The sequence below is a fragment of the Nelumbo lutea genome, chromosome 2 (assembly GCF_056320005.1).
Source record: "Nelumbo lutea isolate HS-2025 chromosome 2, American lotus-T2T, whole genome shotgun sequence".
NCBI lineage: Eukaryota > Viridiplantae > Streptophyta > Magnoliopsida > Proteales > Nelumbonaceae > Nelumbo > Nelumbo lutea.
The window spans coordinates 40,999,293-41,027,017 of NC_142685.1; the positions used below are offsets into that span (position 1 = coordinate 40,999,293).

Consider the following 27,725-nt stretch of genomic DNA (forward strand, 5'->3'; position numbering starts at 1 on the left):
TTGGGGTAATGGGAAATGACATTTATTATTTTTTTCATCTTTAAATAACGACATTCTACAGCAGATGGCACATACAAACGTGGGCTCCCACCCCCCACCCAAAAAAGAGGAAAAAAAAAAAAGAACACAAGAAACAAAAAGATGGGTGGAATACTAAACCCAGTAAAAGAAACGGAACAGATAGCTTTTCCCTCTGTGGAAGATATTTCTTCTTTTTTTTTTTTGACAAATTAGGACATCTATGGTACACCCGCCACCTATGTGAAGATGGTGTTGGAAATTAGGAATAAAGAAAGATCAATCAAAGAATCGCATCATCGGAGCCTCAGGATGGATCAATATTCTGACTCCAACCATCAGAGGTTGGAGGAAAATGGTTAGCGACGAGAGCGACTCTGCCAAGTGAACTCCAATCCAATGCACATGCTCAATATGAAGATATACCAACCTCATGACTGCTATCAAGCAACGCGCTTCAAACTTCTGATAATTCCTCCCAAGCCTTTCCAGAAGATCTGCAAGCTTCACCCATATGAAAATGTTCAATTGCTTTTATGTCCAAACAGATTTCTCAGGCCTCGGAGGCAATATATCATCTCATTTTCGCTCTCGGAAGTTCCCCCCGGATGCCTAGTCATATGTACAGATGATTATCCCGTGTTCCCTGCAACCTCAGCAGCTCGCTGTCTCATCATCTCCATTACTGCAGCTCTCCGCCGTGAATCAGACTGCTGCTGCAATCTCCTTAAATGCTCTTTGAGATCCCTGGACAGCAACAAATAGGTCGTTGACATTTACAAAAAGATCACAAAAGAAATTAAGCATTATTCACACAATTTCAATAGGGAAAATTTGTAATACGCACTTGCAACGTGGTACATGGCATTCAGATTCTTTGCAAGCTCGTGCATGCAGTTGGAGTAGATACCACATTTTCTTACAGAGCAAACAACCTCCAGAAGCACGGGTTTTGCATTGTATACCATGGCGGAAGAGTCCTTTAACCTTGCGGCAATTAGGATACTGACAATGTGCAGATCGACATTGAGAAGCATGTACAAGAAGATCAAGCATTTTCCTTAGCTGCAATAGCATGCAACCACAAACGTAAGTGCATGCATAATAAAGTTTTATTATATGTAAATCATGTGGTCCAATTAGAAGAAAGCAAGATGGTATATCAGCACTAGTAGATAAACTTTATGGGGTAGGGTGGGGGGTGCGAGGGACAACAACCACTTTTCGAGCAAGGCCTTCTAGGATTTTTTTGCTAGCAATCCAACCCTATTGTAACCACAGAAAGATGACCTGCCGGATCCAAAATGTGCACTGAGGAATTTGGATATGCCACGTCTACCATTGTCATCCTTATATCGACCAATAAGAATTTAATTTTCCGCATGGGAGCCAACGAAAACAAAATTTTCTACCAAAAGAGAAGGCAAACAATTGTCACATTGAGTAGGTTTGAAAGTTGTGGATCAGCAGGGCAACAATAACAAGAGCACCTCAAGATGAACCATCACATCTCATCATCATCCAACCTTGTCCCAACTATATGGGCTTGGCTATGTAAATCTTGTTCAGCCATTCTGTGCTGTCCGGTACCATATCTATTGTTAAATATTGGGCCTTCAAAATCATTTCCCATTACCCCCCTCCCCCTCAGCTTGTCCCTGAGCCTAACTTTGAGCTTTTGTTAAATTTTGATGGGAGTTATTGAGCAAATTCCAATGGTCAGAGATCGGCAGAGATTGGTAGCCTCATCACTATTTCAACTGGGGCAGTCTTATGGGCTTATTACAATGGACCGATTGGTACTGCAAATGCTTGGGTTAAAACTGGTTGTCTGCATTCAGGCTACCACTTTAGTAGTTGAGGGTGACTTGAGATTCAAGACAAGAAACTTATTTGGTGGGCCTCAAACCTGGATGCAGGGCCTTGGAGAATGGCCCATCTGGTGAATGAAATCCGAGATCTCTCAGGCTTCTCTCTTGCTTATACAGATGTATTTCCAGGGAACTGAATGTAAAGGCTTATTCCTTTGCTAAATCGGGGGTGGATAGGATTTTTTTGTATACGCTAACGCCATGTCTTCGAAATTGAGATCCATTTAGATATTTTTTATTTGTATATCCTCTCATGCATGCCTCTCCCCCTGCTGCATATTAATGGATGTTACCTTCTCTCAAAGAATAAAAAAAAAAAAAAAAAAAACCTTCCTGCCCTTTTAACTTGCAACTGATCACTTCTTACCAATGCTGTAAATGGTCTCTGCACATGCCCAAACCATCTTTGAAGTTATTTTATCACCTATTGGAGCTACTCCTAAATTCTTTCAAATAAGTTCATTTTTTATCCATCCTATATGGTTTTCTAACTCATCCATCTCAACATTAACATCTCTACCCTACTCGTTTTTTCTGGACATGTTTCTTGATTGCCCAACACTCCATCTGGTATTGTTCACCTTCTACCCATTTAATAAGTTTTTCCTTTTAGACAAAGTGTTGTTCTCCCATCACATAAAACTCCAGGCGCACCTCCTCCATTTTTCCCAGCCTGTTCTAATTCTAGGGCAGCATCCTCCTTAATCCCTCCCTTGTTATGGATTAGCAAACTAAGGTTATGGAAGATGAACTATCATATCTATAACACCATAAACATGTAATAGTCACAGTTATCCCATAGAGATCATGGCATACAAAACATGATCAAGATCAAGCAAGAGCTATAAGCACCATATATAGAAGGGGATTTATGAATTGAAGGCAGCAAAATCTCCATTGCCAAAAAACCAAAACAAACAACCATCTTTTTGGTAAAAGAAGGTGTGAGGAACTAAACCAGACAATAATTTTTAAGAAAAAGAAAAATACCTGTAAAACACGTTTCTGCCGAGCTTCTTTGTTTTGTGCATCACGATCAGCCATTGATGGATGATTAGTCAACTTATGAGGATGGCTAATACCTTCATCTTTTTGGTAACAAGTATTGCATACATCATAATCAGGGCAGATTTCACAGCGCCATCCTTGACCAGCCTCAATGTCATGATGGCAGATGTTGCATGTAGTAACAAAAGCAGGAGCAGTTGGATTGTGAAGATGATATAGGACCATCATAGAGGAATGCTTGGCTCGGCGTAGAGTATCATACTGATAATGGTTTCCTTGACAAAGACTCAGGAATGCCTGCCTGGTATCAAAGAATTCACTCTCAAGAATTTCATCTTTATCTTTCGTATCTGCAGGTACATCATTCACTTCCACCTGCATAAATTTCTCAAATCAGAGATAATTCTAGCCAATGCCACAATTTTCACCTTGTTTTGAATTAGGAACAAAAAAAATATTAGGAGTTCCTTGTATATTATCAACTTCAACCAAAGTATGATATTAGAAGTCCAGTGCAACTGAAATAGTAGGGTAGATCTTAACAATAAAATAGAAGTATTTATAGATTTTTAACATTTATCCAAGAATAAAATTTTCATCTAGAAACTCACAGGGTAAAGTGTGTGTTTCTCCCTACTATTACTAGGATGTCTATCCCTCTCTTCAAGTTTTTGTTCTGCATCATGACACCTACAATGAAGCGTAAAAAAAAAACATTAGATCCCACATTTAATCCACATGAAAACAAATCCGGTAAATATGGCATCTTTTTCTCAATCTCTATAAAGATGATGGCAGAACACGACCTTGATGATCAAAAGGTGAACCAATAAGCATTTATCAAGCAACAAAAATATGCTTTACCAGTTACTAGTGCACATATAAAATTATAAACTTAACAGGACTACTTGAAATAAAATGTTGGATGTATAACTTCAGTTAAAATCATTCCTGGATTGCTATGAGATGAAATGTGAAGAAAAGAGAAAATGCCTACTGTGACATAGAAATAAACTAGACAAAAAAAATAGTAGTATCTAATATTGTATATTATTTATAGCAACAGGTTTGACATAGTGTCAGCAGTATGGGAGTGGTGTTGAGATTTGTCCAGCATTTCATCATCATCATCATCAAAGCATTGCTCTGCCATTCTATTCCACCCAGTGTCATATCCACTGTTAAACTATGTGCCCCCAGACCATTTCTCACTACTATTTGTCTAACATCTCTACACCAAATATTTCCTAATTCCATAGAAAACGCATTGCTTCATCTCAAACCATCTATGTTGTTCTCTCATAGATTCCTTCTTAATCTGTATCTCCTCTTTTTTAAGCATATTGATTCCAATCAAGTGGAAGGACCAAAAAGGCTTCTTCCTTTCAAGATGGTCGCAAGTGTTAATTCTTCCCAAGACTATTTCCCAGCACAGCGACCCAACACTTGGCAGAACCGGTTCCCCCATACTTCCTTAACCGGGAAAGAAGTTCCAGGACTAGTAGTAGGTTGTAGGAGGGCATTGAAGGAGGCACATGTAAAGGAACTAGAAGATAGGGCCCATATCCGAGAATCCAACTTGGTTGAATCCAAGACAACTTTTTGAAGAACTTGATTCAAAGTCAAAACATTGTCCACATCTGATCCTCCGACTCCCTTCTAAAACCCAAGTCCCAATCAAGTTCAGGCCCAAGACCAGGGGAAGATAGGAAAGTGGATATAGGCTTTCTTTTATGAATAATTTAAGTTTTATTAATACTTTATGTAATCTTTACAAGCATCCCTTTGAGAGGCACGAGCTGCTACCTCTCATACAAAAAGAAAAAACACATTACAATATGCCCTGAATAACATAGATCTATTCACCCCTTGCTTAGACTCAAGATACTTTAGCCATTCTACCACCACTTTTCGAGTCCCCTTCAATCACCACATTTGTCAAGTTTGGCTCACTGACTATCTACACCCCTTGAATTGCAGAAAGCAGTTCCACTTTGAGGGAGTCACCCATACCAGCAGGGCCAGAACATAGTGTTATGGGTTTACCTTCTCCATCTCTCAAAACCCCTCCAATTGCATAAGTGCCTGGATTACCTCGGCTACTCCCATAAAAATTCAGTTTAACAAAACCTTCAATTGGTGGTACCCAGACCATCTCCACTTTGCCCTTAGTCTTAAGAGCTCTTAGCAACTACTTCCCAATTCCTCCAGATATCATCAAAGGAGAACTGGCAAAACAGCTCCAAAGTCTTAATCCAGTGGATCACCCTAACCATCACACAAGTCCTGATTCCTTCCTTGCTTCTCTCCTTCTCTGAGAACATTCAAGCATTCTTCTCTTCCCGGATAGGCTTATTTTTGTATCTGGAAAGGGAAAATAATGATGAAATTTGATTTTTAAGTGGTAAGTCCCCTACCCACACATGTTCCCAAAACCTTTACCAAGTTCCCAGAGCACACGGTATACCTAACAAAGGGTAGAAAAAAAAAAAAAAACAAAAGGATAGCATGAATAGGTTTCCAAGGTACCACACTAGTTGCATAATTTGAGACTCCCGCATCCCAGCCATCAGCTGCCAGCCCATGGATGCTTAAGATCACTTTTTCCACAGTTTATCCTTACCCCTTGGCAATCTCCAAGACCATTTTCCTAACAACAACATATTCCTCCTTTGGATGTTCCCAATCCCTAAGCCACCATATTTCTTGCTTCTACTAACCACTTCCCAATGATCTAACGCTATGGTCCTTCCTCTCCTCTCTGAGTTCCCACAAGAAGTCCCTCATTAACTCTATAGACTTCTACAAATCCTAACAGGAATCTTAAAAACTAACAAAAAATAGATGGGAAAATTAGCCAAAGTTGACTTGATCAATGTTATTCTTCCCCCTAGTGAGAGATAGTTCCTTTCCAAGAGGCTAAATCTTTTTGTAAACCTGTCCACCACCGGGTTCCAAAAAGCCACATTTCTCGGGTTCCCTCCCCCAATGTAATCTCAGATAATTCATTGGCCATTGGAAAACATCACAGCCCAAAATATCTTTGGTTCTTGCATTGCCAGTTTGAAGTGGTTTCAGGTTTGGAAGTCAATTTCTCTACAATTGAGATAATAGCAATTGGGAAGTTCCTAATTTACAGGTCTTAGCAGAAATTTTGGGATGCAAAACAGGTAGCTTCCCTTCAAAATATTTTGGATTACCTTTAGGAGTAAAGTGCAACTGAAGAAGCATATGGAATCCTATTCGTGGAAAGCTAGATATCTTTCCAAAAGGTGGAAAGATGATTTTAGTTAAGAGTGTGTTGGCCAGTCTTCCATCTTTTTACATGCCCCTCTTCTTAATGCTTTCAGAGGTGACAATGAAAATAGAAAAGAAGATGAGGGATTTTCTGTGGCTAAGATGGAAGGATTCCTCTAAATACCATATGGTGAATTGGGATGAGATCTCTAAACCTAATTCTCAAGGTGGGCTGGGATCAAAAAGGTGAAATTGTTCAACAGCTCTTCTAGGGAGGCTGGTTCTGGAGATTTTCTAATGAACCACAGGAGTTAAGGAGAAGAATAATTGCTGAAAAATAGGGTTTCAGAAACAATGGATGGGATGCAGTGGTTCACTTTTGTCTTATGGGTGCAGCATTTGGAAAGGAATTTACAGGGCATATCCCCATTTCATCAAGGGTATTTCTTATAAAATTGGAAATGGAAGCAGGTTGAGGTTTTGGTTCAACCCATGCTGTGGTGACATTTTCTTATCAGTAAGAGAGATTTTATTAATATCAATATCAAGTATTACAAAGGTGGAAGTTCCACCCTAGAGACACTCTATAGAAATTATAATTTTTCCCAGAACATTTGGTGTCTCACTGCCCCTTGTTTGGCCAGTACATCTGCCATCCCATTTCCGATCTTCTCACCAACTGAAGACAACATTCAGCTCCCGTGATATGCTTACTATCAGTGTTTTAAAAGCGCAAGGCGCAAAAAAGGCACAGGGGTCAATTTGCGCCTGAGGCGCAAGGCAAGGCGCACGCCTTTTTTAAGCAAGGCGGAAAAATTTGCTAAAAAATAAAAAAATAATAAAAATTGTCAAAAAATGCAAAAAAATAAAAATATATATATTAAACATAATATTAATAAAAATGTAAAATTTAATTTTAAAATATTTTTAAAAAAAAAAACATATTATCTAATATTAAAATACATAAATATAACATGTAAGGCATATTCAAATGAAAATTTAAAAAGAAAATCAAATATATATATAACATTTTCAAGCATATAAAACCCACAATCTCTTTTTTTCTCAATTGCACTACTTCAAGTAGTTAATGTGATATAAAACATATTACATTCCTGATTCTACGAGCCACCTTTGTACCACGCCCCTTGAGCAAGGCGAGGCGCACGCCTTTTTTAAGCAAGGCGCAAAAAAATGCTAAAACATAAAAAAAATAATCAAAAATGTCAAAAAATGCAAAAAATCAAAAAAAAATATTAAACATAATATTAATAAAAATGTAAAATTTAATTTTAAAATAAATTTTTTATAAAACATATTATCTAATATTAAAATACATAAATATAACATGTAAGGCATATTCAAATGAGAATTTAAAAATAAAATCAAATATATATATAACATTTTCAAGCATATAAAACCCACAATCTCTTTTTTTCTCAATTGCATTACTTCAAGTAGCTAATGCGATTGAGGCAAGCCCAAACAAGTCCACGTTAGGTCTTAAATTCTTAGTTCTCACACAAAAAATAATGATTTTATAGTTTTAATTGCTTTTTAAAAAGACATTTTGCTAGGATGAATGAATGAACAACATTACCAACATATTACATTCAAGAACTCCCTATTTGGTAATGTTGTTCATTCACTCATCCTAATAAAATGTCTTCTTAAAAAGCAATTAAAACTATAAAATCATTATTTTTTGTGTGAGAACTAAGAATTTATAACCTAATGAGGACTTGTTTGGGCTTGCCTCGAGGGGTGTGGCACAGGGGTCCAAGGGTGGAGCCCCCAACCCAGCCGCTAGACACAAAAAAAGCAAAAAAACGTCAAAGTTTCAAAAGGCGCATGCCTAGGCTGAGGCACAAGGCGCACCAGGTGCACTAGGCGTGCACCTTTTGAAGGTGCCAGGACCTGGGTGAGGCGCCTACCCTGAAATGCGCCTCACCTAGGCGCGCCTTTTAAATCATTGCTTGCTATTTCCTAAAAAGTGTCTCTATAAACCAATGGAACTTGGGAGCTACCTCTTGTCCAAGAAATGACCACCCGAGTCCCCTTCCACCTCCAAGTTGTGGAAACCGAATTGCTTTGCAAATTTTAGCCCATGGAGCAATCCAAACAACTCTGCTTTCAATGTATTACCATCTGTTAATGATCCTGAGTACAAAGCTAGTACCTTTCATTCTGAGTCCCTGAAAACCCCTCCCATCCCTGCCACAACCTGACTGCCAATGTAACTCCCATCAAAATTGAGTTTGACAAAGCTGATTGTTGGTGGCTTGATCCACTCCATATTTACTCTTTCCTTCGCTTGGGCTGAAGAAGCCACTTCCTTCCAGGTTCTCAATATGTCATTTGTTGAGAAACCATGGAAATTCTCCATGGTTTTCACCCAGTGTACAACTTTAATTTTTACCACCTCCACGACTTCCATTTCTGACCTATTTTTTCCATGATGTGGTGACATTCCATTAAAGAAGGGTTGCCCTTATCTATTACGGCTGAAGATATTCAGGCTTCTGTCGCTGATTGCTTTGAACAGGAGGACTGACTGGCTGAGGGCAACAAATAATTTAGTCTCCTGTTTTCAGGAGAAATTTCAATGATAGGGAGTTGGACCAGGTGGTAGAACTCCTTTATTTGCTTCAAAACCAACACCTACGCTTGAGGGCTGAGGACTCTAGATGCTGGAAGTGAGCAAATTCTGGTAGCTTCTCAGTTAGAACCTGCTATTTGGGTCTCCTTGGAGCTGTTCAGCAGCTATTCTCCTTCAAGGCCATTTGGAGAGTACATCTCTTCTAAAAGTCAAGTTCTCTTGGGTGGTTGCTAAGGAGATGTGTCTCACCAACAAAATGCTGCTGAGAAGAGGTTTTACCTTACTCGACTTGCTTTGTCCTTTGTGCAATCTGGAAATTGAATCTTCGAATTAGCTGTTCATTCATTGCAATTTCTTGGTCGAGGTTTGGCAGCATTTTCTCAAGGCAATTAATCTAAGCTGGTGCTGGCCAGAGACAGCCATGGAGTTGTAGTAGCATTGTTTTTTAGTCCTATTCCGTGTGGGACTTTACAAGAGCAGAGTTGTTAGCAGTCCTAAATGGAATCAGGATGGCAAAAGGTGATTCTCGTACAATAGCAAGCCGGCTTAGAAATGTAGGCAAAGGTACTTGGTAATAGACACACCTTGAGGGAAATCAAGAATAAGGCAATGGAGGTGGTTATCTCAATCACATGGATACCTACATCAGCAAACTCCTTGACTGATCCACTTGCAAAATAAGGGGCAAGAAGGGAGGAAATATATTGGGTATTACAAATGAAAATTAGTTTGTAGCAAGTATAAATAGTGATAGAGGGAGGGCAGATGAACCAGCCTTATAAAAGAAAAACATATTTGTACATAACTTTATATAGTACACTTTGATCATCAATAATGTAAATGTTATAAATAAAATAAATTTTAGCAAATTGAATGAAATGACTAATGAATTGACTAAACTATGAATTAACAGGGATCAACTTCTCTTGTTAAAACATAATGTATAGTAGTAAGGGATAGGAAGAGATCCATCCTTTATATTGGATTTTTTAATCAGTGTACCATATTACTCTTTTTAACTAACAGCAATAAAGAATTACGGTTACCTACTAAGGAAAAAAAAAGTCCTGTGGACAATAGGCCTAAGTTTTCCTAGAAAAGGTGGACCAAGGCACAGGCTATCTTTGGGCTTTGACTATAATCTTATATATAGGACTGAAAAAAGCATGTATTATTTGAATAATATGTTCAATGTACATGCACACATATAATACATTTTTTTAAACATGTCCAGAAATCCTCATTAGCCAAGCTTGTCAAGTCAGACTCCTGAACATGCATCAGATTCTGATTTTGCTGTCCAAGTCAATGCAGCACTAATTGGCAACCAGGCAGCCAGAAGAATGCCATGGAATATAAATATGTAATTAATAACTATTATGAGGCAATTTCTATGATGCCAAAAACGTATGATACCAGAAGAACTTTGACAAGAAACTCCCTACTGATTTTTTATGAATACCAGTTGATATGAGTTTTGATTTGTAATGAGCTTTTCAAGTATCATGCCCTTTCAGTATCATAGTGAGATTCCTGTAATTAACATCAATAGATATCCCAAGAAATTGGAGCGTGGAAAAAAATATAGGTAAGATGAAAGAACGCTTACTTATCACAAAGCTGAAAATTTTTGCATTGACTGCAAACCCAACGATTTCCAGATACCATTAAATGACAACAACGAGTGCATGCATGCTGCAGATGAACCATTATAAAATCTTCCTTCATTGGACAGATTGTTTCCCCAAGCTGTGGAAATGACAAAATTGCATTAGTGAAACAGTAGTAAACTACATCTGAACAAACAAAAGTTTGTAATTGTAATCAAGTAATGAAGTGAAGTCAATCCAGATCAAAAAGAAAATAACAATTATCAAACATAAACAACTTATTAATATAACATGGATGAAATTATATTAAAGGAGTTCCAAGAGAGAGAGAGAGAGAGAGAGAGAGCATGGATAACAAAATTACTTTTTGCATTAGTAAAAGATCCTTAGAGGCATTGGCTGAAAGATCAGATTGGCCAGCAGCTTTCAAAGCCCTTTTTGTTATAGTCTTTTTGGTTTTTCCTTTCTTCTGCTGCTTGCCATCCTCTTCCTGACGGAGCTGATTGATCATATCCTCCGCAGCACCAGGCCAGTAGTCACCATCAAAATATGGTAGACGAGCTGCCGTTACCTTAGCTTTACATTCACCCATTTGTACAAAGAAATGGTCATATAAATTAGTGAGGTCAACCACAATGTTTTCCTTCGCAGCTTTCCTCAACATTGCTAAATACCTGAGAAAAGGTAGCCATGAATCAGTTCAGGAAAACTAAAATAATAACACTCGTAGTTTTGGATAATCAGATTTTGGGTTATCGAACATACCATTCCCTAAGTTTATCAGATTTTGGTGTTTTCTGAATTTCAGGATGGCAATATAAAATATAATCTTCACCCTTCAAAGGAGGGCAAGCCCAAATATAGCAGCTTGTGAAACCACGCTTCTTGCAATATTCAAGGTATCCTATCTGCAAGAGAAATACATAACATCAAAAAGAACCCAACAAAAACTAGCCATATGCAAACTAATTAAGCTACCAATATTCAGTAAAATTAATTGAAGGCCAAAGGGCCAGAACTTACAAGAATTTCATGGTAAACAAATGTTCGAAGAGCCTCCCCAGTAACTGTTTTAACTTCAGGCCGGAAGTACTTGACAGAATCTAGATAGGAAAGATAAACACGACGCTGATTTGGCAACTGGCATTCTGAACCAAATTCCTGGACATACATTCCAAAAAGGCATACTTCTACACCTTCGATCTTCTGAAACAACAGAATTACCTGGAAGAAGAATTTGTAAGTTCATAATCTTTAAAGATTTTCAATGATGGACAAAGTAGCTAGTGACATGATTGTTGATAAAGAAAAAAAAAAAGATGAATTAAAAAAAAAAAAACAATTGAAGGGCAATGCCATGAGTTTCCAGATACCACCAATCAGGTCATTTTCTGCATTGGAGCAGAATTTGGTAAGTGCATATTTTAAACCATCTATTTCTGCATTATTTTCTGAACTACAAAATTCCACAGGGGTTGGTCACTTAGAATACTGGAGAATGAGTTAGTGGTGTAACAAAATTCCCCATGATTATATGCAGCCATAGCAGAAAAAGTACAAATACTTAATCCACTATCAAAGCATAGGAGAGACCAAGAGACAATAAGTTGCCGGGCTTAATAGAACATTTCATGATATATAAGAGGGTGTTATAACACCATAACACCATCAATGTTGTATGGACTACAATGTGGAAACTCAAGTAACAACATGGACAAAAAATGATCGTGGAAGAATACAACTTCTTATCGTATTAGGTTTTAATGAAATTCTTTGAGTTGCTGATCCAAAAAAAAAAAAAAAGATTGATGAGTGAAGGGAAAAAAATGGAAAGTACAGTGTAAAAAACAAAATCATTTGAAGGAACCTAGGAGTAGCTCTAATAAGTGATAAAATGAGAGAAAGTAGACTAAGATGGCTGGTCACGTCTAGAGCTGTAAAACAGGTCGTGTTGGGCCGACATTTGCATGGGCCGTGCCTCCCTCCCCTGGGATATTTTGGGAGGTCGGCATGGCACGGCCCACGACTCAAGCCCATGCGTGTCCGTGCTATGCCATGGGCCGAGCCTTAGGCCAAGTCAGGTCGTGGATTGGACCAAAGCTATTATTTAAAATAATTGAAAAAAATATTAAATTTTTTATTTTATATGAATTTTGATGTATACAATTGCTTATTTTATTAATATATTATATACTATATATTATTATATAATTATAATTTATATTAATATATAAATATATATATGGGTCGGGCCGGCTCAAAATCGTGTTGGGAGTGACACGGCCCGATTTACACCTCTAGTCACGTCCAGAGGTCATCTACAGTTCCTATAAAAAGTACTACTAACAAGGCTTAGATGATGATAATGGTAATGATGAGAAAGATAACATTGGAAATCCCCCCACCCTTTTTGAGTAAACATGAAGTAAAATTTATTGATGGAAATGGGTAGCAATAGAACACCACTAACAGGAGCTCAAAGCAACAGAGCCCCCATATTGATACTGCAAAAAAGTGATTTCCTATGGTCTCCTCCAAGTAGGCCATCTATCAAGGAGTTTGCTGATCTAGAGATGCAAAATAAGTTATGGTAAATTATTTACATCTAAATCTAAGAAAACTAGACAAATAATATTCCCTTACTTCATGACTAAAACCAATGTTTTAATAACCAACCCAGAGGCCAAACCGTTTTTGCCTCATGGTCGCAGGTCACCAGTTTGACCATCCAAGTCGAACTGGTCAGACCATGACACATCAGCATGTGTATATAAAGAGCAGCCCAGGCCCAAATGCACAAGGCTCCTACCAATGCAAGGTCTGCAGAGGGACAGATTACACAGCCTTACCATTGCACATACAAAGAGGTTGTTTCCAAGATCTGAACCCTGGTTACCCAAGTCGCAATGGATGTACGTGTATGCGTATAGGTCACAAATCTTGGTCACCCTAGTCACCCAAGTCGCAAGCATGTGTATACAATATATATAATTACCTATATACATGTATTATGTATATGTATGAGTATGTATAGGCATGTACTATATCAATAAAAACAACGTATAATTATATTCAATGTTTTAACACACAGAGGCGTGACGTGAGGTGTTTCACTACCTAGAGGTGTGAGGCGTAGTTCAGAACATAAGAGGCATAAGCCTCCTTAAGAGGAGTGGGATGAGGAGGAAGGGGAAGAGGAAGAAGAGGAAGGATGATCTCTTTTTTTTTTTTTTTTAAATCTTTTATATTAAAAAGAATGAATATAAATAGCACTAGTAGAACCAAGAAATCCCCGGCCCACTTTCTTTCCCCATATCTATTCCTCCCTTCCCTTTCATTTTCTTTTCTTTCTTTTTCTCTTTTTTTTTTCCTCTCTTCCTTTCTTTTTCCTTCCCTTCCCTTCCCTTCCCTTTTTTCTTTTTTTGGGTCTTTTTTTATGAGGTCTACAACTGTGCATGAGGCATACGCCTCATGAAAAAAACGTTTGAGGTGTACGCCACCCACGCCTTTTAAAACACTGATTATATATTCTACACAAAATAAATGTGTATATTAAGTACTATTTTATGTTTTCTCAGTTCTATTTTTAATTTTTTTTATTTGTAAAAATGCTAAAAATTGCTATTTGAAGCCAAAAAGGGTTTTCTAGAGAAAATAGCAAGGCAAGATGCCTTTGGTGCCTTGGATGCATAGATCTTGAAAAGCTACCCAAAATAAATTAAAAAAAAAAAAAAAGATAACCCCAAATTTCCAATCGGACATCAGATCACAAGGTTATACATTTAATGTGCAACACTTGACCCAGTAATTGGGTCGATGGTTCAACCACCCGGGTCAGATGGTTTGTGGCCTAGTCAATGGTTTTGACCAAATTCTAGGTTATAGGGAAACCGGACCCAGAATCATGGCAGGATGATGGTTTGACCGTCCACGCTAACAGCAAGTTGAAAACATTGACTAAAACAAGCAAACCCAAGTACCTTTGATTTGTATGGAAATTCAGTTGGATAATTATCTTCCTGGAAGATCTCTAGAAAGCGTGGCTTCACTTCCAATTTTTTGTCAACTGACGATACAACTCTGATAACAAGTGCTTCAGCTCCTGGAACCTGGCAATGCCAAACAACAATCACCTTAATACACTAAACAAGGAGAAATCAAAATGTAATACCTTAAAAAAATCACAGGAATCCTTCAAATGATAAGCCCATGCTACTGTCATGTGTAAATTTTTTATTGCTGATGGATATGTAGCAGCAGAAATTGCCAAATGTGAACACGAAAAGGGAACAAATCAACTGAAGAATCCAATTAAAATTTTCAACTAGAACAAGCTGCGTACAAGAAAGAGGAATACCAATCTAAACCTCTTACCAGGAGAGAACAAAAGAAGAAACCCTTATAGCATTTACCCATATAACAAAAATACATATATAGACAAAAAGGCAGACCTCTCTTAACACAAGAAACCAGAAAACATGGCAACATGGCAAGTCTATTAGCCTACTTATTGAAGCAGCAAACATCAGTAAGAAGTATGCATGGCATTACCATTCTCCTCAGTAATACATCCCAAAAATACTCAACAAAAGCAAGACCAGGCACCAAGACTTGGCACAAGTTGTAAACAAGTGTCACACACATAACACACAACAACTATATGGGGTTCGCTACATGAATCCTGTTTCACCATTCTGTCCTGTTTAATGTCATATCCATTGTTGAATTATGAACGCTTTAATCATTTATTACTACTTAAACCCATGTCCTTCTTGGTCTACCCTAGCCCTTTTTTTATCAATAGTCCCCTTCTAGTCCCTTCAACATGCAATAGATCACTTCTTACAGGTGTTGTCAATGGTCTTCTATGCACATGAATGAACCATCTTAGTCTACTTTCCTCATTTTATTACCTATTGGAGCCACTCCTATGTTCCTTCAAATGACTTCATTTCTGACCCTATCCCCCCTAGTTTTTTCCATTCATCCATCTCAGTATATGTATTTCTACCACACTAATTATTTTTTTGGAAATGATCCTTGACTTCCCAACATTGATCCTATCACTGACCTTAAAACTGTTTATATCATCATCATCATATAAGCCTTGTCAGAACCATATGGATCGCCCACAAGAATCCTGGTTCACCATTCCATTGTGTTCAGTGCCATATCCATCATTATACATACACAAACACACATGCACCCACACAGATTTCCACTGTTGCGCATACTGAACCATCATCAAATTATTGTCTGAAAGCTTCATTCCCACTTCCACCTCTTATCAGGCTCCCCTTCTCATGAGTCATGACCAAGCAATCACTTAGGCTCAGTTTGGAAGGAGTACAAATGCAAATTTTTTGCACTCTACAAATTTGCATTTGTACTCCTTCCAAACTGAGCCTTAGTGGAAAAGGAATCGAACAAGCAGTGACAACCAGGAGGTGGGCTTGGAAGCAGCCATCTTTGAAGAAAGCATGACAGCTCACCGGTCTAGCTCCATGACACTGAAAATGTATCAGAGCTCAAACCATTGGCAACAAACCTTGACCTCAATTCCAATACAACCACCCTAATCACTGTACCCCCTACCACTGCTTCTTCCATCCTTGTATATATTTTGATCAATAAGTGTGAAATTTCATTAATATAGATAGATATAGATGATAGATAATTAGATATATGCAGAGCATGCAAGATCTATGCAATAATAAACAGATCAAATTGGAACTTGAAATTGAACAAAACAGATACCATTGCAACCTTGAGGAAAAAGCATGCAAAATCTATGCAGAGAATCAGGGCCCAACAAAAAGTAAAAAGAAGCACATAAAAGTGGCAAACAAAAAAAATGGCCACATCTAACACCTCATACAATGCGAACTACCAACTATTACCAAAAAAACAAGGAAAACTGTCTTACTTTTTCTTCCCTTTTGGATAGAGATAAAAGACCCAATCATTAGTTACAAACTTAATAACTATAATACCAAAGAAGTCTTAACTAAGAAAACACCACAGAAGATTAACAATAATAAATCAAGCTGAGAAATAACCTCATCAAAATTCTTCCCCAAAAGCCTTGCTCTCTCTTGTCTCTCCTGCTTTAGTCGCCTGAAGAGTCGCTGTTCTATGTGGTCACTAAGGATTGTTCTAGGTAAATCTTTTGCACCAAGAACAGCACTTTGTGGTAAAGGTTTACGTTCTCCCTTTTCAATCTCTCCTATGTAGCAATTAGGACAGGTATATTCAGCCTGCCCTCCATCATTCCTTCGACCATTAAAAAGAGCACAGATTTGATGTTGCCAAGCTTCACACTTATCACATTGAACCCACTGCAGGTAAAGATAAAAGGTTATAAATCTGTGTAATAAATAAAAATCAAACAAGAGAATGCACAGGATTTAACCATTCTTCATTTCTTTTTTGTTTTTTTTTTCTGTGAAAGAGTAACAAAAACATAGAGAAATAAAAAGGATTTACCCATTCTTCAGTTTCTTCATCGTTTCTCTTCTTCTCTAGCTTTGCCTTCAGAATAGGAGTCCCATCAACATCAATAGTGTCACCACGGGCCTCATTATAGCATGGAATACAGAAGTAATGGCGTGTATCACCAGTTCCCACAGTATAATACATTGCATTTCGTTTGATGCGAGCACCACAGGGAGTGCAATATATAGGTGGAGGTTCAAAAGTAAGTTTCTCCACTGCACATAACTGGCAAGAATTCTCACTCATAGAATGTTCCATTGCCTGGTTTTTCTCAGCCTTTGCTTTACTCTGAGAAAGAGAATTTGAACAAGCATTAGCCATCATTACAGGGACATATACTAAAGCAGGCAAAAAACCTTTTTATCAATATGGTAGGAAAAATATAAGTCTGGCAAAGTACCATATGCATGCCTAGCAAGTAGCAACTGATTAAAATATATAGTGAAGAACAAAGACCGTCCTGTTAATATATATTATGGACTTGTGAGGGGTGGGGAAGGCAATATCTGCCAGGGAGTACCATAACTAGCTTTAGTGCATTTATTTGGGTGAGAAATATGATAAAACCATAAATGTCAGCAAGCATACAAAGGTGAAGAAGCATCAAAAGAACTGGCTTGAGTCTTGCCCCTAATGACAGGAACAATGAATATAAACTCAGAATTACGGAATAAGCATTCCAACAAAAAAGATAATAACACAGATCATAGGAACGAACCACTCTTAGGACCAGGGCAAGGCTTGCCTAAAGTGCCAATGCACTTTGCAATTGATTAAATTTGAAAGATAACAAGGTTGTGGAACAAATAAAGAGTGTATTTGGGAAATGCCTAGTTTTGGGGCTCTATTATAATATACTTTTATAATTGTTATATTGTTAGTAGGTTGAGCTTGTGACTGGTTTGTAATGGCCATGGCTGTCTATCCTGGACAGTTTTGGGTTTTTCCATGGCACTCAAAAAATATATCGTTACTTATCAAAAAAGAAGAACAAGGTTGTGGAACTCCCTCCAATTGTAAGCTCGCTCACCATGTGAGATGTGACACGCAACAAATAAATAAATTTTTATTAAAACAAACAATATGTGCCATGTCTAAGAAAGGTCACTACCCAATGCTGGTACTATTATGGACCTTGGGAGGGGTGGACTAAATAAAAACCTAACCTCTGCCATTTTTAGCATGAAGTGACCACTCTTAGACTCAAACCTGCATTATCATGTTTGTCCGCCTGAGATTTTACCACCACACAAAGCAATGGCCCCTGATCTGTGTCATGTATCTTCCTAAAAAAGTGTATGCATTAAACAAATGCCCCCAAAAGCTTCCTTCTTAAAAAATAAAAAATTAAAAAAAAAATCAACAATGTATATCATGCATTTGCCTCACTAAATGTTGGCTATAAATGTAGCTAGAAAAAATGAGAGCAAATGATAGAAGCAACTTGGCATTAGGAGCCCATATGCTTACCTGGCCAACCCACTGTCTAAGACCTATAATATGCTCCCGGACCTGCTCCGGAGTAAAGAGTTCAGTCAATGATACCCCCTTTATTTTTGGTTTCCCTGACTTGGTTCCAGCCACATTTTCAGACGTTACTGTAGAAGATTCCTGCTTAACTTGATTGGTTTCTTTCTCAACATCCATGTTTTCTGTCTTAGTAAGACCAACGGGTTCATCAATAATGACAGGTCCAACATCTGACTTAATATTGTAGCAATCATCTGAATTATCTTTTTTTATCTCACACAAATTAGGAGAACATCCTTGTCCAGAACTTAGAGATGAATCCATCTTCATTTCTATGATCTCAGATTTAACAGGAATAGAATTGTCAACTTGTTGCCAAACTTGGGGTTGTGAATCCTGTGGAACAAGTAGTTGGCTCATTGGAGACACTGGCCGTGGGGAACCTTCACCCTTGGGTGCAACAGATGGAGAGTGATGCTCCATCTTCATTCGTTTAATTGATGACTGTAAATCTTCTGAAATTTCACCGGCCAATGAGCTAGTCTTTGCAGTCAATCCAGCAGCATCTCCATATGCTTTGCAAGAGCCATTTATCTGATTAGATAAACAAGTATCTGACAAAGGGCGAGATCGTGCCTTACGATATGATCGTAAATAATTGTTGACAGGAACACAAACAGGACAATCAGGTCCCTTGCAACTTTTGAAATGTTGAACCAATCCCTTGGTAGGATGGCAGCGAGGATATGAGCATTGATGTATATTGCATTTCACCATATGCCTCCACAACTTTTGTGCAGTAATGCAATGAACTTCTTGGCATTTTCCTTCAGGAGCTGAACATCCACGTGCATGCCACAAGAATAGCAACCACCTCTGTTGATTCCACCACTGTCGTTCAATGGTCGCATTCCCTGGTTTGCAGGAACCACCTAAAGCAGGGCGTATTGTCGTGCCCTTAGGAAAAATTGTTTGACCAGTAATACTTCCTTCTGTAGATGGATGAGGTCGCTGAGCTTCATCTTGTCCTATTAGACGTTGATGGAACTCCTCTTGGATATGCTGCTCATGTGAGGAGTTTTCAGTCATGTGGGACTTCTGTGACTGAGAATGCCACTGGCCCTGCAGTTGTGGTTCTACATGTGGTCCAGCAGAAAGACAACTAAAATCATTTTGTGTCTCTGCAACTTGCTGGTTTGGATGCAACATTCGTGGCATTAGCTGTGAACTATTTGACAAGGATGAGTAGCAATCTGTTGGTCCAGATGTATTGGGGAGAAACTGATCAGATCTGGAACTGTCTTCAGAAGCATTATGCTGAAATTGAATCTGTAGCTCACCAAGTTGCAAATGCTCAGTAACTTGTGAGCGAAGAACTTCATTGTGGATTTCCATTCCATTTTCAGTCATCACTTGACCACCCAAGTTGGATGCTAGTTGAGACTGCCTAAAAGCATCATTCTTTGGCAAAACCTGCTGGTGTTGCTGACTTTGCTGCTTTTGTTGATGTTGATGTTGAGTAAATTGTTGCGGTTGGAATTGAAGTGGTTGTTGCTGAAACTTCTGCAGCTGCTGATTCGATTGTAATAAATGATCTCGCATAGGATGGGAAGACTGGAAATTCATCCTTGGTGGTTGATCAATATTTTGAGGTTTCACAAGTGCAGTTGATTGCATTGCCGACAAGTTAGATTGATTAGCTATCAAGGGAGAACTGACTTTTGCTTTAGACTGCAAGTTAAGTGTGTTGATATTCTGGCTATTCATTGTAGATCCAACAGCTGATGTAGGAGCATAAAAATTTCCTGATCCAGTCAGATCAGCAGTGATCATTCCATATCCATCACCTCCTGAAGGATTCGTTGGCTGCGATAATGCTGTTGCAAGGGAGGAAAGAAAAGGACAAGAAAATATATCTCTAAGATCCAATGAAAGAAATTGGGATAAGGTACTCCCATGTGTGTATTGAGTATGTATGCATGAGCATATAAGTGGATATCTGTGTTTCAGTGTGACTGTGTGCACACTTGGGTGAGCTAAGGAATTTAGGGTTTAGGATGCATGTATATGTGTTTGAATGTGCATGCATATTCAAGTGTGTGTGTGTGTGTATGTGTGTGTGTGTGTGAGAGAGAGAGAGAGACCACTTTGCAACAATTGTTGCTGACGATGTGGATCAAAGTGCTGATGCAAATGCTTCGGTGAACTACCATAGGGTGAAGAAGTCAGATAGCCCTCAGATGTTGCAGGCCCATTTATCAACTGCATATTGCTCCCTATCACCCCTGTCCCACTATTTAGAGCTCCGTTTGAGAAGGGATAAGACGAAGGCTTCTGCTGCAAGCTAGATCTCATGGCAATGCCTATTTGCCCTCCAAGATTTTGCAATATGCGACTGTTTTGGCCACCAATATATTGCTTTGACTGCTGCAGTTGTGGTACCAGTGTCGATTCAACACCAGAAAACCCAGAACCATTAATAGAAGATTCAGAATTCATTGACGACTGGGTCTTAATTAATCCAGGTGTAGGAATCATTTGACTTTGAATTCTTTGCACACCCATTGATGACATCATATTATTTCCACCAGATCCAATGGAGACACTTGCAGGTGAATGCTGATATCCATTGAGTAGGGATCCTGCACAAGCAGAAAATGTTACTGGGGAAAAAACGCTAACTGCATTTTAATCTATGGAATCATAGAACTGTAAGTACCATCAGATGCATTGAAGGAACCGCCATGTATGCCAACAGCTGATCCATTGGCTATTGGAAGCATGCTCCCTGTGTTGACAGTATTGGTTGTGATGCTACTACAAGCACCGACAGAAATCAAGGAATTGTCCACAGAAGATGCAATCATCAAGTTTGAACTTCCACTTTGCGGCATACCAGGGGTTGGTATCATTGTACCAACAGAGGAGGAGGAAGAAGTGTGCTTTAACTGTTGATCATGGTTACCAGTAGGTTTACGTTTAATCACAGTTTGCAAGCGGTGTTCTAATGTATCCATGTTCATATATTCCTCCTGATGTTACAAAGAAACATACCAGTCAGGCAAGATACACATAGAGACAGTGGCTGGTGGCTACTGACTCCTAAGGAACCACAATGCACGCCCCCCCCCCAAAAAAAATAAAAAGAAATTCAAAAAAGGGGAAAAAGGAAAAGAAATACGTGAACCTAAAATTCTAATGGTTTTGATCCAGAAGTCAGCTCTACCATATAACCAAAAACTGAAACCCATGTGCCCTCCACTAAGCTTTTATGTTCCTCAATAAATCAACTACAAGAAGCTATTAGAAAAACGACAATGCAATCATAATTGGAAAGCTCAATCCTCCTAAACCAAGAAATTTGAACATAGTACAGCAAACCTTTGAGGTAGCATTTTTCAATAGAAGCTCTTCCAAGCGCTTTGCAATACCCGGCATCCTTGTCTGCATTTCATGATTTGTTGGCCGCTGCAGGAGAATTTGACAACTGGGAAAAGCATAAGGAATAATAAAGCAAGTAAGCTTCATTATATAACATTATTGTCTTGTTGTTACTGTATTTCCAGTTCTGCTTTTTATGCTCTTTAGATTGAAAAAAAAGTAAAATAGACACAAGAAATATTTGTGAAAAAAATCAAAAAGCAAAACATCGTATTCTTTTAAAGAATACAATTTGGTGTGGGCTACCTGGTTAACCATGTATAGCAAGTGTCATTGTGTATGTCAGCCCATACCACACTATATATCCCCAAAAACAATAGCTAATGAGTTATTTTGATTTCTCAAATGGATAAGGGTAAAAAATGAGGGCCTTTTGGTACATGATGCATTTCCTGTTGACACTCCAGTGAGCAAAAAATCCCCCCCCCCCTTTTTTGTAATGGGCTACACAACAGGGGGAAGCCCTCCCCCAAACCCCTAGACCTCCCCAACCCAGGTGAAGGCAGGACTCAATCCCAGGTCTCCACTAAAACCAGCTAGAGACTTTACCAGCAGGCTAGGCTGACACCTTCAACAAAAAATTTTTTGGTAATCAATAAAAAGAAAAATTTATTCACCAAATACCAAAAAATATACAAAGAAAATTTTATTAATATAAATAAAAAACAGTACATCTGGAAGTGATGAGATATCACTGGAGTACAGCCTTCCAAGAAAGAGCACAAGAGGAAAAAAATACAAAGGAAGAACAGCAACAAAGATGCATAGGCCAAAAACAAAGAAACAAAGAAAAACAAAAAAACATATCAAGCCAGCTGCAATGTATTCCAAAATCCATATATAGAAGAAGTTTTATGCTACAATCATAATCTAAAAGTAACTACTATTCTCAATTTCTTATGGAAAATTTCTCAAAAGAAGTAAACTGTTCAATTACTAGCAAACTGAGACCACTTACATTCTATCTTGCACAAGTTTCCGTTCCCTCTCAAGATCAGGATCCACATTGCAAGTACCATGAAAACCAGCTAGATTTTGTATTGGAGAAGATAGAGAATTTCCGTTTTGCTGTGATATGCCAGACAACTGAGAACCACCTTGACTGGGTATCTGCCCCGAGATCATCCCCGAAATACGAGCCTGTACATTCATCTTTTCTCTGTATACTTCTAAATATGAAGTACATCAACACTTGGAATTTCACATCTCCCCTTGGGATATCCAACACCTTGCAAAGCTAGTAATGATATCAGAACAGTGTAATCCAAAACAAAAGGATAGAGACCAAACTAACAGCACCATTAAACCCACTTCAGATCACCAATAACCTTCACTGCTTCATCATCAACCAATGTTCCAGAGTACATACGGCTCCTTGAATTTGCAAATAATGAACCCTGTGGGGAATACATGGCAATAATCAAGTAAATATTTAGCCTAGAGCAGAAGATACTATCATCTTGCTGTCCTTGCTTGCTCTCATCCTTCTTTTTGGATTTTCTTTTTTTGTCATGTTTCCAAACTTCTGTAGAATTGCATTTTTCAATGAAGATACAATTATTGTTATTGAAATATGCAACTCTACAGCTGTTTGGAAACATGACAAGAAAATAAAAAAAAAAAGGATTATAGCAAGCAAAGACCGCAAGAAGATAAACAATATGAGCAAGTTGCTTAGGATTACATGTTCAACCAATCACATAACACAAATCACATGTATTTCAATTTTCACGATTGTGATCCAATCTGTATTATTAAATCCCACTCCAGAAGAAAATAGTCAGTCAACTCTAAACTCTGGATTTCAGAATTATAAAACTAAAAGTTTCAGAGTTGATCTTTTTTTTCTTTTGGGAAAGTAAACAACAATACTACCATAAGTTAATATCAGTACTATAAAGTCCAAATGAATTTAAGTGTTTTTACAGAAGCTTTTTACCTTTCCCATTGACCTAACCATCTATCAAGAGTCATTCAATTATGTGGATATTCAACATCCATGGATGTTTAACCAAGATCCACCTAAAATATATGATTTATAAGTTAGAATCTTCTTACGGGTCATTTGACAACAACAAAGTGGTTGAACTGGATAATTTATTGCTTTGCCTTTTGTGGATGAAACGATTGAATAATCCTAATCAAACATATAGTTATCAACCCAACTTCAGTTTCAGCAAGTTAGGAGCTCACAACCTCCTTAACAACTTATTCGATAAACGACAGAGCAATAACCCATTCAATTCAGCAAATTCAGATGTTATCAAATTTTAGTTCTTTCAGTTAAAGTCCTGTTAGTAGTTTGGGTTAAAAAATCTAAGAAATAATAGTTCTAGTGAATTATATGTTACCAAATGAATTTCAACTGCAATAAATAAAAATCTAATTTACAACAAATGAATGATCCAAAGCAATGAAACAACTACAACTTATAAAATCAAAGAGAAAAGTTAAATCCAACAATAGAGTGGAATACAGAATAGGGTTCTTCTAGTGACCCCTTTCTTGTGTCAAATATTAACAAAGGGCCATTCAGGGGAAATTTTGGTAGTCTGGTCAACAGCCTTAGGCTGTCAATAAGGCTCTCCATGCATAGCATGTCAGTTCACACAGACTACTTGCAACGGTATCAGTGCTAGATGCATTGTTGGGCAAACTAATGTGTCATGCAGGGAGAGCCCTGTTAACAGCCCAGGCTGTCAACCATAGACAGCCAAAGTTTTCTCCATTACCCAATGTTGGTCCAAGCTCTCCAGGGGTATTAGGAAGGGTGGATTACCTACCCTTTACATTCTTTGCACAAAGGGGCCACTCTCAGACTTGAAGCAATGTTCTCATGATTTTGGAACCATTGAGGTTGTTTATTCAAAGTCATCCGATTTTAGTGCAAATGAATCTGTTTCCCTTCAGGCCTCAAACAGCCTGGCATGAAGCCACTAGCAACGATGTCCTACTATTGGCTAGCCCATTCTAGTTAAATCAACCCAAGGTTCAGAAACCTGAATCATAACATAACTTCCACTAGTTAGCACTTCCTATGTAACAAAACGACCCTACCTGCTACCTTCCTATCAACTCCTCCATCTTCTCCCTCAAATCTACTCCAGAACATATATTTAGAAAATGAGCAACTTTTTTAACTATGGCAGTTTAAAACACATAAACGGTAAAATTTTCATAAACAGCGAGTTAAGATGACCATATCTTCATGATTACAATGTAACAGCCACATTTTCATGCTAACCTTGCATCCAAAATCTACATCCACCACCAATGGATGAGACAGATCCCAGAAAACAGCATCACGTCAATAGCATGAAGAAGAAAGAATGGTAACATTGTTTCACAAATCAAACTGCAACCGAACTGAATTCTCCATATTCACAACCAAACATAGAAGCCATAAACTCGTAAGTTACGAATTAGTAACACAAAATACCTGTGCCACTCGCCGTTCAAGGAAGCAATTGACTTAGGTTACTGCACTTCGACTCCGGCAACACTAACACTACAATTGGCCACAAAAATCAGTGCAAATCAAAAAAGCCGAACAAAGTCCAACAACGTCAATTAAATTCATTAAGATCACAATTGAAACTCTGCAGCAATTGGAACCTTTTTAGTGAAGGCATTAAAGCACGCAACCAGGCCGAATCCACGAGAAGCTCCGGATAGTAGGCTAGAGTTCAAGAAGAAGAAAGAAGCCCCAATTAAAGAATACCAAATTGACAGGAGAATCGAAACCCTAAGAGACCCTAGGTTATGATCGCAATGAATCAGAAACCCTAGGGTGCGAGAAAGGCACGAACCTGGTACGGCCGGAGAGACGAGAGCGTAACGGAGATTCGGTTGAGCTCGATGGCCGCGATCGAAGCTGGGGTTAGAAGAATTCAATACAAATCAGATGGGGGCGACCACTGCCCACTGCCCACCGCCCACCGCCACGAGCGAATTCGCGCGCACGGAATCGGAACGACGGAATCGATCGGAGGATATAGGAATCTGGGTCCTGTTAATTGTAATTACGAAAAGGGGGAAATTTTGAGTTCGAGCTCTGAAGTTGCAATTTTGAATCGAAAAAATAAACAGAATTGGGTCTGTAGCGGGTGGGTCGGGGGGAGGGGGGACGAGCCACCGCCGTTGGAAAAACACGTTAAAAAAAAAAAAAAAAAAATAGAAGGATAAAAATATGAAATTTTCTATTTTCTAATTCTTTGTGTATTTTTTTATTTATCCATGTCCCATATCTCTCTTGGCTTTGGCTTTGGGTTTTTCGGGTAAGAGAATGGATTTCTTGGAGACGAGGACGACGGGAGTAAACGGCGGATGTGTGTAGTTGCACCACAAAATTCTCACGAATTTACTAAATTACCCTTTCTTTAAGTCTAATTTTGCATATTCTGGTATCAATATTCAATGGTATATCTATATATATATGTTTCAAAGAAAAAGAGGTATCAAACTATCAATATATATCTTGGGTGGGTTGAAGTTTGAACAGAATCATCGGGATGATGATCTCTGATGTAAGTCCGCTCCGCTATAACTATTACGCCGGGAGCTAATTTCCTCAAAGTCAGAATCACCTCACTTTGGACCTATTGGTGGTTGGTCACTTGGTGCCCCGACCGGCTGTTGGCTCTTTTCGTCCATTTTAGCTTTCCTACATGGTAAAAATGAACTTTTGGGTATGAAAACCCTTGAACTTTATAAGAAAATTCATTTTGGCTGCTTGGTTGCATCGAAATCATAATGCAAATGCATGGGATGGGATGGGAGTGTAAATCTCAACCGGACAAATCTGGTCAATCAATAAAACAATTTTGCACTTGTTTGTTTGAGTTATAAAAAAACAAGTCAGGAAATAAAATGGAGAGCTTTGGTTCTTATTAACCTTTTTCTTCTTTTTTTTCCCTGCCAAGATATAGGTTGATATATGCATGTGTACCACATGTGGGACCAAAATCCACGCCAAAATGCATAGCCATCAATACATTTTATATGTGGGCCCCGCTTATAACACACATTTATTTAGTTTATAAAAACCGGTCTTGCAATCCTAACTTTATCCCTACTAAGATAGGATCCCTTATGCATATGTACCATGTTTAGAACCTACATATGCATCAAAGCATGGGGCCATGATAACATTTCAGTGTAGACCCCACCTATAAACCCAAGGAACTTATAGACAATATGGTTTTTATGTGGAAAATCAGTCATTTTGATGGATTTATACGTTTGTTGGTTGAAACTGCAAAACTGTTGAATTGGGGACCAAAGATGACCCCCTCCATATCTATTGGAGATGTACATAGCGAATTCGTTTGAGGTGGGATTGATATGACAAATGGTTTCTTAGCCATTATGAATGCATAGGATGAACATTCATGAACTGATGGTTTGTAAGACGAGTATGTTGGTTGAAATGGTGACCTAGTGTTTGTGGGTGTAGGTGTGGATGTTATGAGGGCTGGCAAGGACAAGGGTACGCCATATGGGGGTATGTGACAAGAGTTTGCCCCAACTTGAGATAATAGTTGATCCATCTTGAAATCCAAAACAACCATCATTTGCTTTAACTCTTCAAAATCTTGACGAGTTACAAACCGATCGTTAGCAGGAGTAATACATTTTTCTAAACAAAACACTAGGCCAAAGAAGTTGAACTTATAATGCAAGATGGATGGAAAAGGAGATTGTGAAACGATTATTTCATAACAAATGATTTTTTTAGCACAATTGAGTAACCTAACAAATGGTCACTTATGTTATTTTCATTAGAGAGCATTGACAGCATGTCCATAACCTTTGGCTTAACCTCATTTTGTTCTTTTCTTTCTTACATTCCCCTTTTTTATGTTTAATCTTAAGGAGCATAGAACCTCGAAGAATAGATACCGCATGCATGAAACAATATAAAAGGAAAACCTATGTATGTGTGTACTATTTATGGAGTGAATAAAATCCAAGAAA

General features: G+C 38.2%; 1 protein-coding gene across 5 annotated transcripts; it reads right to left on the reverse strand.

The window, feature by feature from the left end:
* Positions 1-26,060, reverse strand: LOC148870067 (histone acetyltransferase HAC1-like). Of its 5 annotated transcripts, none has more exons than XM_088973116.1 (20): positions 25,559-25,737; positions 25,365-25,428; positions 25,189-25,257; positions 23,061-23,146; positions 22,708-22,977; positions 21,690-21,795; positions 21,028-21,340; positions 20,519-20,950; positions 18,309-20,185; positions 16,830-17,126; positions 16,403-16,681; positions 14,324-14,452; positions 11,367-11,567; positions 11,109-11,251; positions 10,708-11,017; positions 10,343-10,482; positions 3,509-3,587; positions 2,880-3,272; positions 866-1,083; positions 1-765 (listed from the first exon to the last, which is right to left on the reverse strand). In XM_088973116.1, exons 5-20 carry the CDS (start codon positions 22,899-22,901, stop codon positions 651-653), a joined length of 5,226 nt encoding a protein of 1,741 aa, XP_088829242.1. In that variant the 5' UTR covers positions 22,902-22,977; positions 23,061-23,146; positions 25,189-25,257; positions 25,365-25,428; positions 25,559-25,737; the 3' UTR covers positions 1-650. The 5 variants fall into 5 exon arrangements, with proteins under 5 accessions (XP_088829242.1, XP_088829239.1, XP_088829241.1 ...); XM_088973113.1 differs by having other exon boundaries at positions 20,453-20,950; XM_088973115.1 differs by having other exon boundaries at positions 22,708-23,146; positions 25,559-26,060.
* Positions 26,061-27,725: the final 1,665 nt, after the last annotated feature.